The following is a 14,598-nucleotide window of genomic DNA, read 5'->3' as shown; positions in this document are numbered from 1 at the left end:
ATTAGCAGGTATAAAGACACTGACCGGTTGCTCCTAATTGTACTAGACAAAGTGGTGGGGGAGGAAGGACGACCTCAGGCATTCAAATTCCCAGCTGTACAAAGTATTACCTGGAAGTTTCTATGTCTTCCCTGAGAGAAATCATTACCTCCTGTAGCCACAGAGCTGAAAATCAAACCAAGAGTCTCATCCTGCAAGTGGCTGAATTACAAAACACACTGAATCACTGATCTTGCAGTATGACTGCTGTGAAAATGAGGGCACTGATTAGGAAGGAATGGAATCCTGAAAAGTGGAATGGGGATATATGTTAAGATCCTGATGAAGCTGGGGACACTAAGCCCCAAAATTCTGTTGAGTATTCTTTACCTTTCTTAGCCTTTGTACCCTGTCATAGGAGATTAACCCTGATTTGCCTGAGAAATCCAAAATGGCCTGAGTTTGCTACCTTGCAAGACACTGCTTATTCTCCTCAGGACCCACTCCTACTACCCTCTTTGCTTCTAGAGCTATAACAAGACTCAAGTCCCAGCAAGCCCTGAAAGATAAGGTATAGTGTGACCCATGAAAAGGTGCACTACATTCCAAAAGAATTCCATGATTTTTCCAAAATATATAGACAGAAACCAGGGAATAGGTATGTGAATGGATATCAAAGAAACAGGAGATATAGTGGAGATATATCAAAGATACAGTAGAAAGAATATAAAGTAGGACCCAGCTGAATTTATTGATATGAGCCCACTAAGTAGAGACTCAAGATTAAATATCGTAGCTTGGCGGGTAAAAAGGGCTCTAACAGTCTCGTGGGTTGACTGGTTGGCTGAAACATGGACCAAAAGTGGCCTACACTTAAAGAGGTTAAAAGGCCGGAACTGCCCTTGCATACTATGAAGGAAGGGATCCAAAGAATTAGGGAGATTAAGTGTTAAGAAAGGATTTACCAAGTAAGACCTGCTCACTCACCCCAGGAGGATCTGGAGCATATGCCTTTCATGACCATGAGAAATAAATTTGTGAGGGAACCCCAGGATCCTTGTAGAGCTTTGTGATCGCTCTTCTCCGAGGTCAGAAATTACAGTGGAAACTGCTGCCACTGAATTGGGAAACCTAAATGCAATGGAGACCATTAGATCCCAGGGTGGCAGGGGCAGAATGGTGGCATTTAATCACCAATGACAAAGGTGGGCATGGATACTAGAATAGACAGTAGAGTCAAAGCAGCAATCAGAATAGCCTGACTTGCAGCGACCAATGGCAGTGGTCATGGTGTTCCCAGAAGTGAAGTCGATGGGCAGTCTACTAAATTCTTAACTTGATTTGTGTAAGACGAACTCCAGAACAAGTAGACAGTTGTCTAACTTAAATCAAAAAGAGTCATGGCCCACCAAGTAATCATCAGAACTGAGCCATTTACAGACCCAGAATTCCTTGATTGCTGCAGGGAGGCTGGATCCCCTTGAGGAAAAACCTCATTACACTGCCAAAAACTTACACTGTTAATCTTTCTACCACCCTTCCCCAAAGGGACCTATAGCCTTTTACCAGGGTGACTGTGCATTGAAAAAAGGTAACCATCAAACCTCTGGGGGATTACTGGACCTGGCTCTAATTCCAGGAAACCCAAAATTTTATTGTAGTCTACCTGTCACAGTAGGGGCTTACAGAGGTCAGGTGATCAACAGTGTTTTAGCTCAGATCCATCATATAGTGGGTTCAGTGGTTATTCTGTGGTTATTCCTCAGTTCTAAAATATGTAATTGGAATAAACATACTCAGCAAATAGCAGAATCCGTATATTTGTTCCCTGACCTGTGCAATGAGAGCTATTATGGTAGTTCCAGCCTCCAGAACTGTGAGGAAATAAATGTCTGCTGTTCTAAACTGCTCCGTTTGTAGTATTTGTTAAGGCAGCCCGGGGAAATGAACACAGCCACCATATTAACAAGACAGGATTTTATCCTGAGGGTAATGGGAGCTCTGAAAGGGTTTTAGGCAGGTAATGCCCCAGGATGATCAAATTAGCATTTAACAAAGAATAATGACCAGAGTGTGGAAAAGGAACTAGAGGCAGGGAAAAACTAAAGGTAAAAAATTCTTTTAAAGGCTGTAGCCGTAATCCTGATGAAAGGCAATTGAGCTCTGAACTCCTTAGCAGTTTAGTGGGGGGTGGGGAATAAAGTGAGTGAGGCTAAGAGGAAGATTTGCACAGTAACAAAAATAATTTGAGAGATGCAAAGACTGTTCTCCTTTTGGTAACTTCTGCCCACCTTCCACGCCCAAATCACTGTATAAATCCACATACCATTGTTTAGTACTTTCTGCTTCAACGAATAATTTAAAATTTCCATATTGATAAATTTATGAAAGAATATGAATAAGATGCAATTTGCTAAAGCAAGGTGTCATATAACTCAAGGATGATCTGCATTTCATAAAATGAAAACTCTCATAGTAATATATATTAGTAATCTATCCTAACCACCTTGTCTAATAAATATTAATGCTCCTGTGGTTTTTTGCAAGCATCTATGACATACTCTTTTACTCTAGTTATTTATGAACCTCTCCATCTACTTTATTATTCAACTGAAAAGTCCTTTAAAGCAAAGCTGTATCTCCCTCACTTTTGTGTCCCCCATGTCTCACATATGAAACCTAAAATAAAAATTGGCTTAGGGGCTCCTGGGTGGCTCAGTCGTTAAGCATCTGCCTTCGGCTCAGGGCGTGATCCCAGAGTCCTGGGATAGAGCCCCACACCAGGCTCCTCCCCTGGGAGCCTGCTTCTTCCTCTCCCACTCCCCCTGCTTGTGTTCCCTCTCTCGCTGGCTGTCTCTCTCTCTGTCAAATACATAAATAAAATCTTTAAAAAAATAAAATAATAAATACATATATTGGCTTAACATCGGTCCTGTATGATACCTATTTTATAGTTATGACCTTTAAAAACTGTAGAACCGTCAATAAAGTGCACTTACCTGTATAGCCCATAAATTTTCCAGGGATTTCTTGATTACAGCAACGACTGCAAAAAATCTGCCCACACAGTCGGCAATGGTGTCTGCGCCTGAAGGTCGTAAATTTCTCACTACAGTCATAGCATTCTTTACATTGGCTATCTGGCATCCAGTATTGCTTCAGGTCGCTATCCTGTAACAATGACAATATGTAAAATTGAAAATGTGAAAAGACGCAATGACAACTGCAATGCTAATCAATATCCTACAAGGTTTCTTTTGCAGAAATTAACAAACTATTTCAAGAATTCATATGGGAATGGGAAAGACCAAAATGACCTTAAGCCTTAAACAGCCTTAAACAAGGCTTAAGTTGAAGCACTTACATTACCGACCATCAAGACTTATTCTAAAACTATAGTAATTTTAGACAGAAAATTCATTTAAAGATTGAAAAAAATGGAGCTATAGAACAGAAAAGAGAGCGCGGCACACCCTTGTACATGTATATAGACTTACGACAAGATTTATAATGCAATCAATGAAGCATGGTCTTTCCAAAAAAAAAACACAACACACACACAACACACCAAACAAATAAAAAACAAAAACAAAAAACAATGCAACACACCAAACAAAACAAAAAAATGGTACTTGGTCCAATTAGACCTCCATGAAAAAAAATAAAGGTTGACCCCAAAAATTTACATGAATTATAAAGTGCCTGGGAGAAACCATGAAAGACTATTTACTGACCCTGGGCTAAATAAGTACTTAAACAGAAAAGCACTAACTTAAAACAAAAAGCACTAATCATAAAGGGGAAAAAAATTGATAAATTAAAATTAAGAATTTGTATGTAAAAATGTGTTCACAGCTGGAGGAAGTACTAGCTGAACATTCTTTCGAGTCAAGTAGCATTATGCCATTTTTAGTGACTATGGCATGAGCCCTATGTAAGTATTTAATAAAAATCTTCTAAAGCCCCTAGAGAGTACCTGGCTTTTCCCCTCCATGATTTCCTTGAGGCGTTTTAATACTGTGCTGAGGCTTCGAAGCTGAACAGCTGTACGAGGGTCATGACCTCCAAAGGTAGGTTCTGCTTTCCTTCTTGTGTCTGAGTCAGATTTACAAAAAAAAAAAAAAAAAAAAAAAAAAAAAAACAAAATCAACCTTGTTATTAGTCTCTAATACCTATGCAAAATAAGGTATATAATGTGATGCACAGTGCCTTTATGTTCTCCCAGCCAGTGATATGGATTGAGAGTTAAACTACTTTTTATAAAGGTAAGAGGCTGTTGGAAGTTATTTTTTATTACCATGTAAACCATTGCTTCACAAGCAAGTAAGGGCTACCTAAGAAAAGCACTAAGACCATTGACAGTTTTGAGGCCTCAGACAGACACACTGCTTAAACGGCCCCAAAATTCATTAATGATTTATTGGGCCCTTTGGTCCCAAGCCATAATAAATACCTGCTAGAAATTTAGCAGAAGAAAAAGCAATCCCTGTGAGTTAACCAAGCTTAGTCTCTACAAACAGGAAGTAACAGTTCATTCAGTTCAGTCTAGAGACCAAGTACCTAAAGCCTCATAAAGCAGATGATCAGAAAGTTTAATAACCACGTCGACAAAGACATCTGGAACGTTCCAGAGTTTGGAACATCCAGGGTGGTAATTTACCCACAACGTTCCCTTCACCAAGATCTAAACAGATTGAAAATGCCAAAGAATTGCTAGAACTCCGATCCTACCCTTTCCTGCCACCTCCTCAGCCCCGCAGCTCCAAACTGGAAGGGCTCACTTACACTTTGAAGAGCAATACTGAAGCCAGTCCTACCAAGAGTAAAACAAACCCAAATTCAGCTTCAGGGACAAAATAGGTATGCCCACCAAAGCGGTCACATTATTTCCTTATTTTAGAACAAGATTACAACAGAAGTTTCCACCTATTCCTGGCTCTGGCAGTTACAAAACCTAAGGATGAAGTGGAGGTGGCTTGACAAAAAGGATGAATGTCTCTATTAGCTTGAATTCATTAACCTAAAAACCTATGGAAATGAAGATGGAAAATACCCCACCTTAAGTCTTTCTCAAACTCACTTATCTGCTAGATTTGTTTTAGGTGTTCCTTGTTTTGCTTGGGTGGGACAGAAAGGATTACTGAGAAATGAGAGGTTGCTCTCTAAATCTAAACTGACAAAGAACTTCCCAAGACAACTAAATAACACAAGTAATTATTGAAAGTGTACCTATGTTAGGAAACTTTAAAAACTTTATCTTTCTATATAGTCATATGCTAATTGCAGCAGACGCCTCAGATGTGTTATTACTAGAACACAACGTGCAAGCATTAGAGTGACCAAATTTTTCTTCAATACCACAATATAAAGCAAGTGGCCATAATTCATAAATTGAAAAAAGAGGCAGATGAAGCTGTCAGATCACAATGGCTGTGCTCCCATGCAGGGACAACAAATAATAGTGAAGCCCTTAGAAGTATGTGGTATACTTCTAAGTAATAAATAATAATAGTGAAGCTACTTAGAAGTGTAAGAGTGTACTAAGAGCATCATTCACTAGGAAAAGAAAGAGCAAGGCTGTTCCTGGAACCAAAAGAATCACAGATGAAGGTGAAAGAGACCTGAGAGGAAATCTTGTCTAGCACTCTGCCCTAAGTAACCTTAGATGCTTCTCTTGTAAAACGGATATAACATAATTAAATGATTTTCCTAAAGTCACAGGGCTAGTAAATTGTGGAATTACAGCCTTTCAGTAGAAAAAGGAACTTGATTGGTCAAACAGTCTCAGGCTTCTGAAGCTTAAATGCCTCTAGCAGCTAAGGCAGAAAGAAATCAAAGAATCAAACGGACTTGATAAAAGACAGTAAGGAGCGGTGGGGATTGCAGCAAACTAGACATTACCAAGCTTCACCTAATGATATCGTTTTAAAAGATTTTATTTGTTTGAGAGAGAGAGAGAGAGAGAGTGCTCACGAGCAGGGGGGGGAGGGGCAAAGGAAGAGGGAGAAGCAGGCTCTCAGCTGAGCAGGGAGTCCAACACAGGGCTCGATCCCAGGACCCCAGGATCATTACCTGAGCCAAAGGCAGACGCTTAACCAACTGAGCCACCCAGGTGCCCCCACACCTAGTGATATTTAAATTTAAGTTTATCAAAACACCGAGGCAAGGTGTGATAGGCTGTCAGTTTGTAATCCCTAAGAGACTCTAGTCCAACTCCTCAATTTGACAAATAAAGAAATTCTATGCTTAATTCAGCATAGGATGTAGTCAGATCCCTCAACAAAAACAGTAGTGTTGCCACAGGTCAGGTTCAAAAGGAAAGGAATTTAATTGAGCTTAAAGATTAAAGTGGGGATGGTCTCTTCCTTCCAACCATTTGGGGTAGAAGAGCTCCTCTCTCCCTCTCCCCCTTCCCACCTTCTGATTCTTCCTTCCAAATGGCTGATGTAACCCAGGCTGAGGCTTGTTGCCCTACGAAGCCTGCAGAGGTGATACAGACAGCTCTGCTCCAGTCCTCAAGCGGTTCTGAACCAAGTCTCGGCTAGCTATAAGATATCCTCCCGCCAACCATCATTACCTGTGCCTGCCTACTTTTCACTCGAGGATCTCATGGGGAAGACTGGCCAGACAAGACAGGATCTGGTGTTCAGGGACACTTGACTTCCAGTGCTGCCCCCTCCTTCTCTATTATGCCACCTCTCACTGCCTTTCTTCTATCACCTTGAGCTGGGCAAACCACTGTGCTGAGTCTAATACTCTAACAGAAATAAAACATAAAACAACTCACTTTGTCTTGTCTCTCAATTCAGGCACTGATCCCCAGCCTATACTCATCAAAAGAGCATGAAAATGAAGGAGATGACTATAGTAGACCAGGACAGAGAACAAACAGGCAAGAGCTCTTATCCAGCCACAATGACAGTCTGCACCCCAACAAGGACAGAAGGCCAAGAGCAAGTGGCAGCCCGCTAACAGAGTTGAGAGAGTTCTGCAGCCAGAGGCATGCACACCACATTACACTAGCCATCCCAAGAACAGATGCAGAATTCATTCACAAAGTTGAAACTAACCTGTGTTCTCCTGGGGATGTTGCAAACTGTTCTCTTCTGAAACCCAAGCAAGTAATTAATCAAAAAACAGTCAAGAGATCTGTGCTTGGCCTAAGTTAAAATTTAATAAAATGCTTAAGAATTTTTTTTTTCAGGTATCAACAAATTCTTTCACTACCGAGGTAGTAGTATCATTAATTCTGAAGAGCACCTGACTATTCCAAACAGCAGAAAAGTTAAGTCAATAAACAACCTGGGAAACACAATGACTGGAAAAATCTAACACACAAGAGAGACATGAAACGAGAAGCACTGTCTCACCTAATACTGCTGAAGATCGTCGCTGGAGTTCCTCATTAAGCTGTTTTTTATACGGTGTAGGTGACCTCACAGACTGTGTTCTTGAAGGGAGCTGAGGGCTGGCCCAACTTCCACCTAGAGACTGCTGCTCCCCCTGGCAACCTTCTGCGCGCTCTGTAGCAAAGGAAAGCTTGGCATTATTTGAAAAAATAAGACTCAGAGTTCAGCAAAGAGAAGGAACACATGAAACTGTTCAGAAAATAATGTATCTATGAATTAACTTGCATAATTAAAAATTAGGTTTAAAAAAAATTCAAAGAAAGTGGCAAATTATAGGCCAATATATCCTTGGCATATATGATCCTCAATTTGTTTTACATTTCATTAGAAAAATCTTGAGCATATTAAAGGAAACAGAATGCAAGCTTTACATGACTACAGAGATTTTTTTTTATCAGTTTTGTTTATGGGATAGATCCCATGCACTACTAAAACAGTGCAATAGTGGACAGGAGGGGCTCAATAAACATTTGCTGGATAAAAAGATTATTGTCTTATGATGACTAAATATAATGTGGTATCCTGGATGAGATCCTAGAACAGAAAAAGGACTTAGGTAGAAACTAAAGAAGCATGAATAAAACACATAGTTTATAACAATGTATCAATGATGGCTCATGAATTATAATAGTATACTATACTAACATAATAATGGGGAAAGCTGGGGGAAAGCTGGGTGTGGGAGTATATGAGAACTCTGTACTATCTTCCCAATTTTTCTATAAAGCTAAAAGTAAACAGATTTTTTAAAAAGTCATTATCTTAAAAATGGACTAAGAGTAGGAGATTTTATACAGCTTTAAACATGACTACTACTAAAAGTCAGTTAATACTATTAAAATTTCTCCTGAATTCATTTAACAATTAGCCCTCAAATTCCTTACAACAAGGGGGATTACTTTCTAATGCATGTCAAATAATACAGCCAAATAAAAAGCAAAGATACAGACCATATTTTTAAAAATTTTTTTTCCAGGTAAAAAATATATCACTTAAAAAGAGCTCATTTAAAAAGTACCTTTTCATTTCCAGTTATGGAATGAACAAGTTATGGGGATGAAAGGCACAACATAGGGAACACAGTTAATGGTATATAATAGCATCGTATGGTGACAGATGGGAGCTAATCTGTGGGGAGCATGGCATAATGTATAGACTGTCCAATTACTATGCTGTACACCTGAAACTAAAGTAACACCGTGTGTCAGCTATACTTCAATGAAAAAAATAAAAATAAGGAAGATCTCAAATAAAGGAGATTCTGTAAAATAACTGCTGTGTTCTCTACAAAAATGTCAATCTCACAAAAGACAAAGAATGGGAAACTAAAGATAGATGAAAACTAAATGCAAAATGTGACCCCAGACTGGATCCTGGAAGGGAAGTTTTCTTTTGGGGATAATTCATTTGTTTGGAATACAGGCTTGATTAAATAAAAGTACTGCATTGATACTAAATTTCCTGAAATAAATAAGTAAAAAGTATCTTTTCCCTTGATATTATTACATTTACACCCTAATTTAAAGGGTTTAAGTCAACAGGCATGCTGACAGTTCCAATTTTGGAAAAATAAGAACCTTTCCTCCCATACGCTGATTCTTCTAGTTTTATGGGTCTAATTGCAATCTTTTGGCTATTAACCCCTAAAAGAACAAAGTCCATTCTGTGAACTTAAGAAAGTTGAAACATATTAAGAAAGGAAAACAAATGCTAACTTCAAAAAGGGACCTCTTCTTAACACTAAGTTTTTAACTCAGGTCTTTAGTTACCAATAATTAATAAGATTACAGGGAAAATACTAGCTTTCTCTTCATAAGCAGTAAACCCCAGTGACCTATGATTAAAGCTATCTCTTTGTTAATACTTCACATCCTTGCAAAGACACAGCATGAAAGCTGAAAAAGAGAATTTCAGAGAATCAAAATTGCAGGTTCTCTGATCCTTAAGAATAAGGCTTACCTTTGTTAAATCGAAAGAGATTGACGAAAGAACTATACGCTGATTTAAAAGGAGGTTCGTCCTGATCAGGAGTCAAAGGTTTAAAGTGTGTGAGATGAGAAGGACTAGTAGGAGATCGAGGCAAATCATTAGCAGAGTCCAATGTTGGGGAAGTCTTATCATCTGTGGCCATTTCATGAGCCTAAAAAACAAAAGATATGAGTGCCTAAGGAAGCCCAAAAGTGGATTCCAAATAGCATCCCTAAATATCTGGAAATCTGACTCCGAAAACTCAGACCTCTGAAAACCAAAGAGTAAATAAATCTAGTTTAGCATATATTGCAAATTAAGGCTTAGAAACACTGCAGTCTAGATCATAAGGGTCTCAATCACGTGAAACTATGATTACATAGTCAACCTAATTTTCAACATTGCTATTCAATCTACAGAAAATATCAAAATCATTAACAACTTAGAGGTAAGGTATACATGTGAGCAGGTAAAAAGAAAAAAAAGCATTTTGACATAATTTATATCTTTTTCCTTTTAAAATTTTTCTTTGAAAGACACATACTCAATAGCTTTTTAATGTTATCAGGGAAAACTGGTTTTACACAATCATATTAATTCTTCAAAATTTTTGAACTTGTATCAATTTTTTCTTTTAAAAAAATGCAAAGCAGGGGTGCCTGGGTGGCTCAGTCAGTTAAGTGTCTGACTCTTGATTTTGGCTCAGGTCATGAACTCAGGGTCATGAGATGGAACCGGAGCCCAGCATACGGGCTCTGACCTCAACGGGGAGTCTGCTTGAGATTCTCTCTCCCTTGGCCCCTCCACCAGCTCATATGTGGGCACGCTCTCACTAGCTCTCTAAAGTAAATCTTTTTTAAAAATGTAAAACATAAATATTTCCAAGAAAAGAAGATGGAACAGTCATCCCTTAATGACACTTCTACATAACCTCAAAAATTACCTCAAGCTGTGCCTTATCACCTCAAGAACTTTCCAAAGCAACAAGCTGTTTCTATCATGTTTTCTTCTAGGCAAACAAACCTGGTTTTTCTCCTTTTAAGAGTAAACTCATACAGACATTAATATGAAGATCTTCAAGGGATTTTTTCTAAATACCTAAAAATCAAAATTCAACTGAAGTAGTAAAGGTAACCACATCACCAGATGGAGGTTACAGAAAAACACCGGTGTCTATTTCCAGCTATATTAATGCTTCAAATAAATGAGAACCATAAACTATGCATAACTCTAGTCATTAAAGTGCTATAGTTTGTCAACTAATTTATGTTTTACTAAGAGGATATCATACTCTTCCAAAATGCTTTTCACTTTCAAAATCATATCTACTATCTCGTTTTATTTTTGCAAAAATCCTGGAGGGAGCACAGAACTGGAATTATTACTACATTTTACCTTTAAGGCAACCAATGGACACTGAACCTAAAACACGTTTCTTGAGGGTCACACAGCTAGTCAGTGGTAGAACTGTAATTAGACCCCAAAGTTTCATCCTGGAATTCCTCTTTAGAGCAAAATTATTTTTGTAGCTCTTCACAGACTTCCAATTCTAGCTTATCTGAATTCTAACTACTCAAGCCATTGCCTGATTAATAATTGATTAATTAATTAAACAAAGCAGAAATTAAACCATGGACTTGAACATGATTTGCCAATAAAAGTTTATTGGTATGGAGAAGTGGGAGGAAAGGAGGAAGAAAAAGAGGAAGGAGTGTTGAGGAAGAGCAGGGAGAGAGATGGAGGAGAGAGAAGAAGGTGGAAGAAGGAAGGAAGGAAGGAAGGAAGGAAGGAACGAAGGAAGGAAGGAAGGAAGGAAGGAAGGAAGGAAGGAAGGAAGGAAGGAAAGGGTGGGGGAAGGAGGAGGAAGGGAGGGAGAGGGAGAGAGGAGGTCTCTAATATCATCCACTATTGGGGAGAGTAGTCAACAATCCATATTCCAGCATAAAGGATTTTAAAGCAAGCTGCTGACTAAGTAAGTGTAAACTCAAAAAGGGGGGGGAAGGGAGAAAAAAGGGAAGAAAAGAAAGAGCACTAAGGAGAAAGGATTTTGTGATCACAGCAACAACCCTCAGGCCTTGGCTAAACAGTCTACATTCTACTCTGATACAAGTAACATCAGAAGCAGAGTTAGCAATCCGCATAAAGAATCTCTGCATTACTTCTGAAGGTCACCCACATACAAAACTAATTAATAAGCTTTAACGATATGAGGATAAAAATTACCATGACAACACTCAGAAATTGTAATCTCTGAAACATAAACATAGTCACAAAGTTCATCTTAAAAATTCCACAATGACGCCAGGATGTTGAAAAAACTCTTACAATTCTTATTCTCTGGTAGCTTAATAACTGCCTGCGATATAAATCAGGACACTTTGCTAACTGATAAGCAATTAGGAATATTAACCTACTCTTCCAAATGCCAGTACTTTACCTCTTCTCATTTGTAGGCTACTAGTATGTACAGACCCACCACATGCTATCTTGCTGATTAAGCCAATACGAAAGCTAATCAGGTATTAAATGTAAAAAATAATCCCAGTCTACTAGCCAATTTCAAAATATAGCAGATGAAAAAACCCAAGCATCAGCTGAATCATTTCTAAATACAATTTTTAAAAATACTTAAAATGTACCCAAAATAATGCAGGTCAGCTGAATACCAGAAATGTCAGTTTCCATCAACAAAGATTTTTTGTTCCATTTTTCATCAACATGCCAACAGAAACACTAAAGCAAGACCACAACGTGATCCATATTACTTCTCCCAGAAAGAAAAAGGGAGCACATAAAGAAAAAGGGAATGTGGTCTTGCTTCACAGAAGACTTAACCTGCCCCCCAATCTGTCAAAAACCCTAACCCAACCACACAAAAACAAAAAAAAAAAAAAAAAAAAAAACGAAAACTAAGGTTTTTGAATCCTAATAGATGGGAATTTTGGAGTGGCAGAAAACGAGATTCGTTAAGTTAAAAATAAGAGAGTGCAATACCCCAAGTTACTACCTCTACCATCTGTATGGTACTCATTCTAAAACAGAGGATGCACTGAATCAATACATGGTAATTTATCATATACCTACACACTTCAGATAAACATAAATAACTTGCTTAATACAGAATTATAGCACTTCTCATATTTCTTGGATATCTTAAAAATAATAACCTCTACATTGAACAGGAGACTCTTAAAATATCCATCACATTTCATCCTCACCCTTTTGTTGGGAACATTCTAAGCAAAGGGAAAATACTAATTGGGAAATCAAGTCCCCTCCTCAAACATAGGTACAAATAGAATGGACTCAAAGAGCAGAAGCAATCATTTGAGGTATATACGTATTTGAAAACCCACTATTGGTGTCGTTTTCTGTAGCTCAGGAACTTTCTTTTTCAGTCTAAGGATGCACCTCTGACACACAGACGAGGAGCTGATCCATCGGAGGGAGGAGGAACTGGACTGTGCACCTCCAAAACAAGCTCAGGGACACGGGAGAAGAGAGGGGCAAAGGAACTTCAAATGTTTCCAAGGAAATCTCCCCAAGAAGAGCCGCACCCGGCTCCCTTCCCCGCTGGCCAGACAAGGAGCAACCGGGGAATCAGGGAGCTGCTCACTGCGGGCACAGGTTCTCTGCCCTTCGTTGCCCAGCTTCGGCCGCAGTCCGGCCTCCAGCCACGCTTGGAAAGCGCCAGCTCTCGCCTTCACTTCAGCCTTCCCCTCCGCTCTGGCCCCGGAGCTCCCCAAACCGGCCTTCTTCCCCGCTCTCAGCGCCAGCCGGCCGCGCGCCAAGCCCCCTCCCTTACCTGCGCCTCCCGCCCCGGCCCCGCCGGCCACCCTCCTCCCCAGGCGCCGCTTCACCCGGTTCAGGCGCAGAAAGCCGCCAGCTCCGGAGCGCAGCGACGGGGGCACCCGGGCCGCCGGCGGTTGCTGCAGGAAGCAAAGCCACTTACATGGTTGATGCGGCTTCTCGCTTCCCCCGAAGGCTCCGCCCCCTGTTCCTCCTTCTCTCCAATCCGCAATTCTCCCGGGCGCAGGCTCCACCCTCTCCTTCCCGTCCGCGCCGCGTTCGGATCAGACGCCCAGGCAAAAGGAGTCGAGCTCAAATAGAGTCGTCCTGGACGATTTGACTGATTAGGCCGCTTCAGCCTTCCCAGAGGAAGCCAGGGCGACTGCGCGCGTGAGCATCACGCGTGCCGGGTCACCGGACGGGTGCTGGCTGGGCCACTGCAGTTACCGTATGTGTTCGATGATATGGGCTCTCATAAGCTGTTACCGCGCTCGGCGTTCCCGGGGACTGACAGTCACAGGAGCGCAGACTGCTGTCACAGTTAAGTGACTCGGTCAATAACTGGCCATGTGACCTTAAACAATTACTAAGTTCTTCAGGTCCCTGCCCTCTTAACTGTAAAATGAGGCTGATAACAACGCCCCCTTCACGGACAATTTTTTGAAGATAAAACATAGCGCATGAAGCGTCTGGCACAGTGCCTTACCCCAGAGCAAGTGATGTGAGCTCTATAGCTAGTCTTTTCATTCAGGTTCTGTGTTGCACCAAGACTGAGCGCAAGGAAAATTACCAAGCCTCGTCTTGCTCAGCCTGGCGAGCATTAGTCCATCTTTTTGTCCTGCTGTGAGCATTGTGCTCTTCGCTGAAGAAAACATGCCAAAACCTGCTCATCCCAATTGTGGGGCTTGGCAGGGGCGGTCAGAAAGGAAACCCAAAGTGAGGTGCTATTTAATTAAATTCTTCAGGCCCTTTCCTCAAGAGTTTTGGCAAATCCCTACCCAGTTTTCCTTCAGTTAGCCATCTCGGCAAATGGAGAGCAGCCTCGAAGCCCTAAGACTGGTAACAGTACAAGGAAATCCTGATCACCCTCAGCGGGGCCCTCGGCAATCATCCTAAGAGTAGTCAGCTTCCTCTCCCATTTCTCAACTACTATTCCACATCACACCATTCTTCCTGCCCCGTTACCTTGACGATCATTCTCAGCAGAGAATCTCATCTACCTGAGTGAAAAAGCAGGGTTATTGGGTGTGACCTCTAATAAACCCTTCGTTGAAGCCCATATTTATGATTCTTACTGAGTCTATTATTGTAATGATGGTACTATACTTATATTCCTCTATCAGGTATCACTTGCATTTGTACTCAAAACAGCTTTTCCTTTTCTTTTATATTGATTCCTATTATTCAGTTAATTAAACAAGGGGGCCATTAGACTGAGATGGTTCTAATGTCT

The 14,598-nt window shown here is 40.4% G+C and overlaps 1 protein-coding gene across 13 annotated transcripts in view; it reads right to left on the bottom strand.

The window, feature by feature from the left end:
- PIKFYVE (phosphoinositide kinase, FYVE-type zinc finger containing) overlaps positions 1 to 14,598 on the bottom strand; it is an 84,128-nt gene that overhangs the window by 64,811 nt on the left and 4,719 nt on the right. For 5 of the 13 annotated variants that reach the window (XM_048214585.2, XM_048214589.2, XM_048214587.2 and 2 more), the window contains exons 1-6: positions 13,309 to 13,412; positions 9,348 to 9,528; positions 7,350 to 7,502; positions 7,050 to 7,085; positions 3,956 to 4,074; positions 2,979 to 3,150 (exon numbers count right to left, since the gene is read on the bottom strand). In XM_048214585.2, coding sequence (XP_048070542.2) covers positions 2,979 to 3,150; positions 3,956 to 4,074; positions 7,050 to 7,085; positions 7,350 to 7,502; positions 9,348 to 9,519 — 652 coding nt within the window. In that variant the 5' untranslated portion in view covers positions 9,520 to 9,528; positions 13,309 to 13,412. Of the gene's footprint in view, positions 1 to 966; positions 1,067 to 2,978; positions 3,151 to 3,955; positions 4,075 to 7,049; positions 7,086 to 7,349; positions 7,503 to 9,347; positions 9,529 to 12,712; positions 13,127 to 13,161; positions 13,274 to 13,308; positions 13,413 to 14,598 lie in introns of those variants that run through there. The other 8 variants (XM_026492055.4, XM_026492060.4, XM_048214588.2 and 5 more) reach the window with 6 other exon arrangements.

The sequence above is a fragment of the Ursus arctos genome, unplaced genomic scaffold, assembly GCF_023065955.2.
Source record: "Ursus arctos isolate Adak ecotype North America unplaced genomic scaffold, UrsArc2.0 scaffold_1, whole genome shotgun sequence".
Classification (NCBI taxonomy): Eukaryota; Metazoa; Chordata; class Mammalia; order Carnivora; family Ursidae; genus Ursus; species Ursus arctos.
Note: the sequence above shows the minus strand (reverse complement) of the source record. Positions and strands in the feature narration are given on the sequence as shown.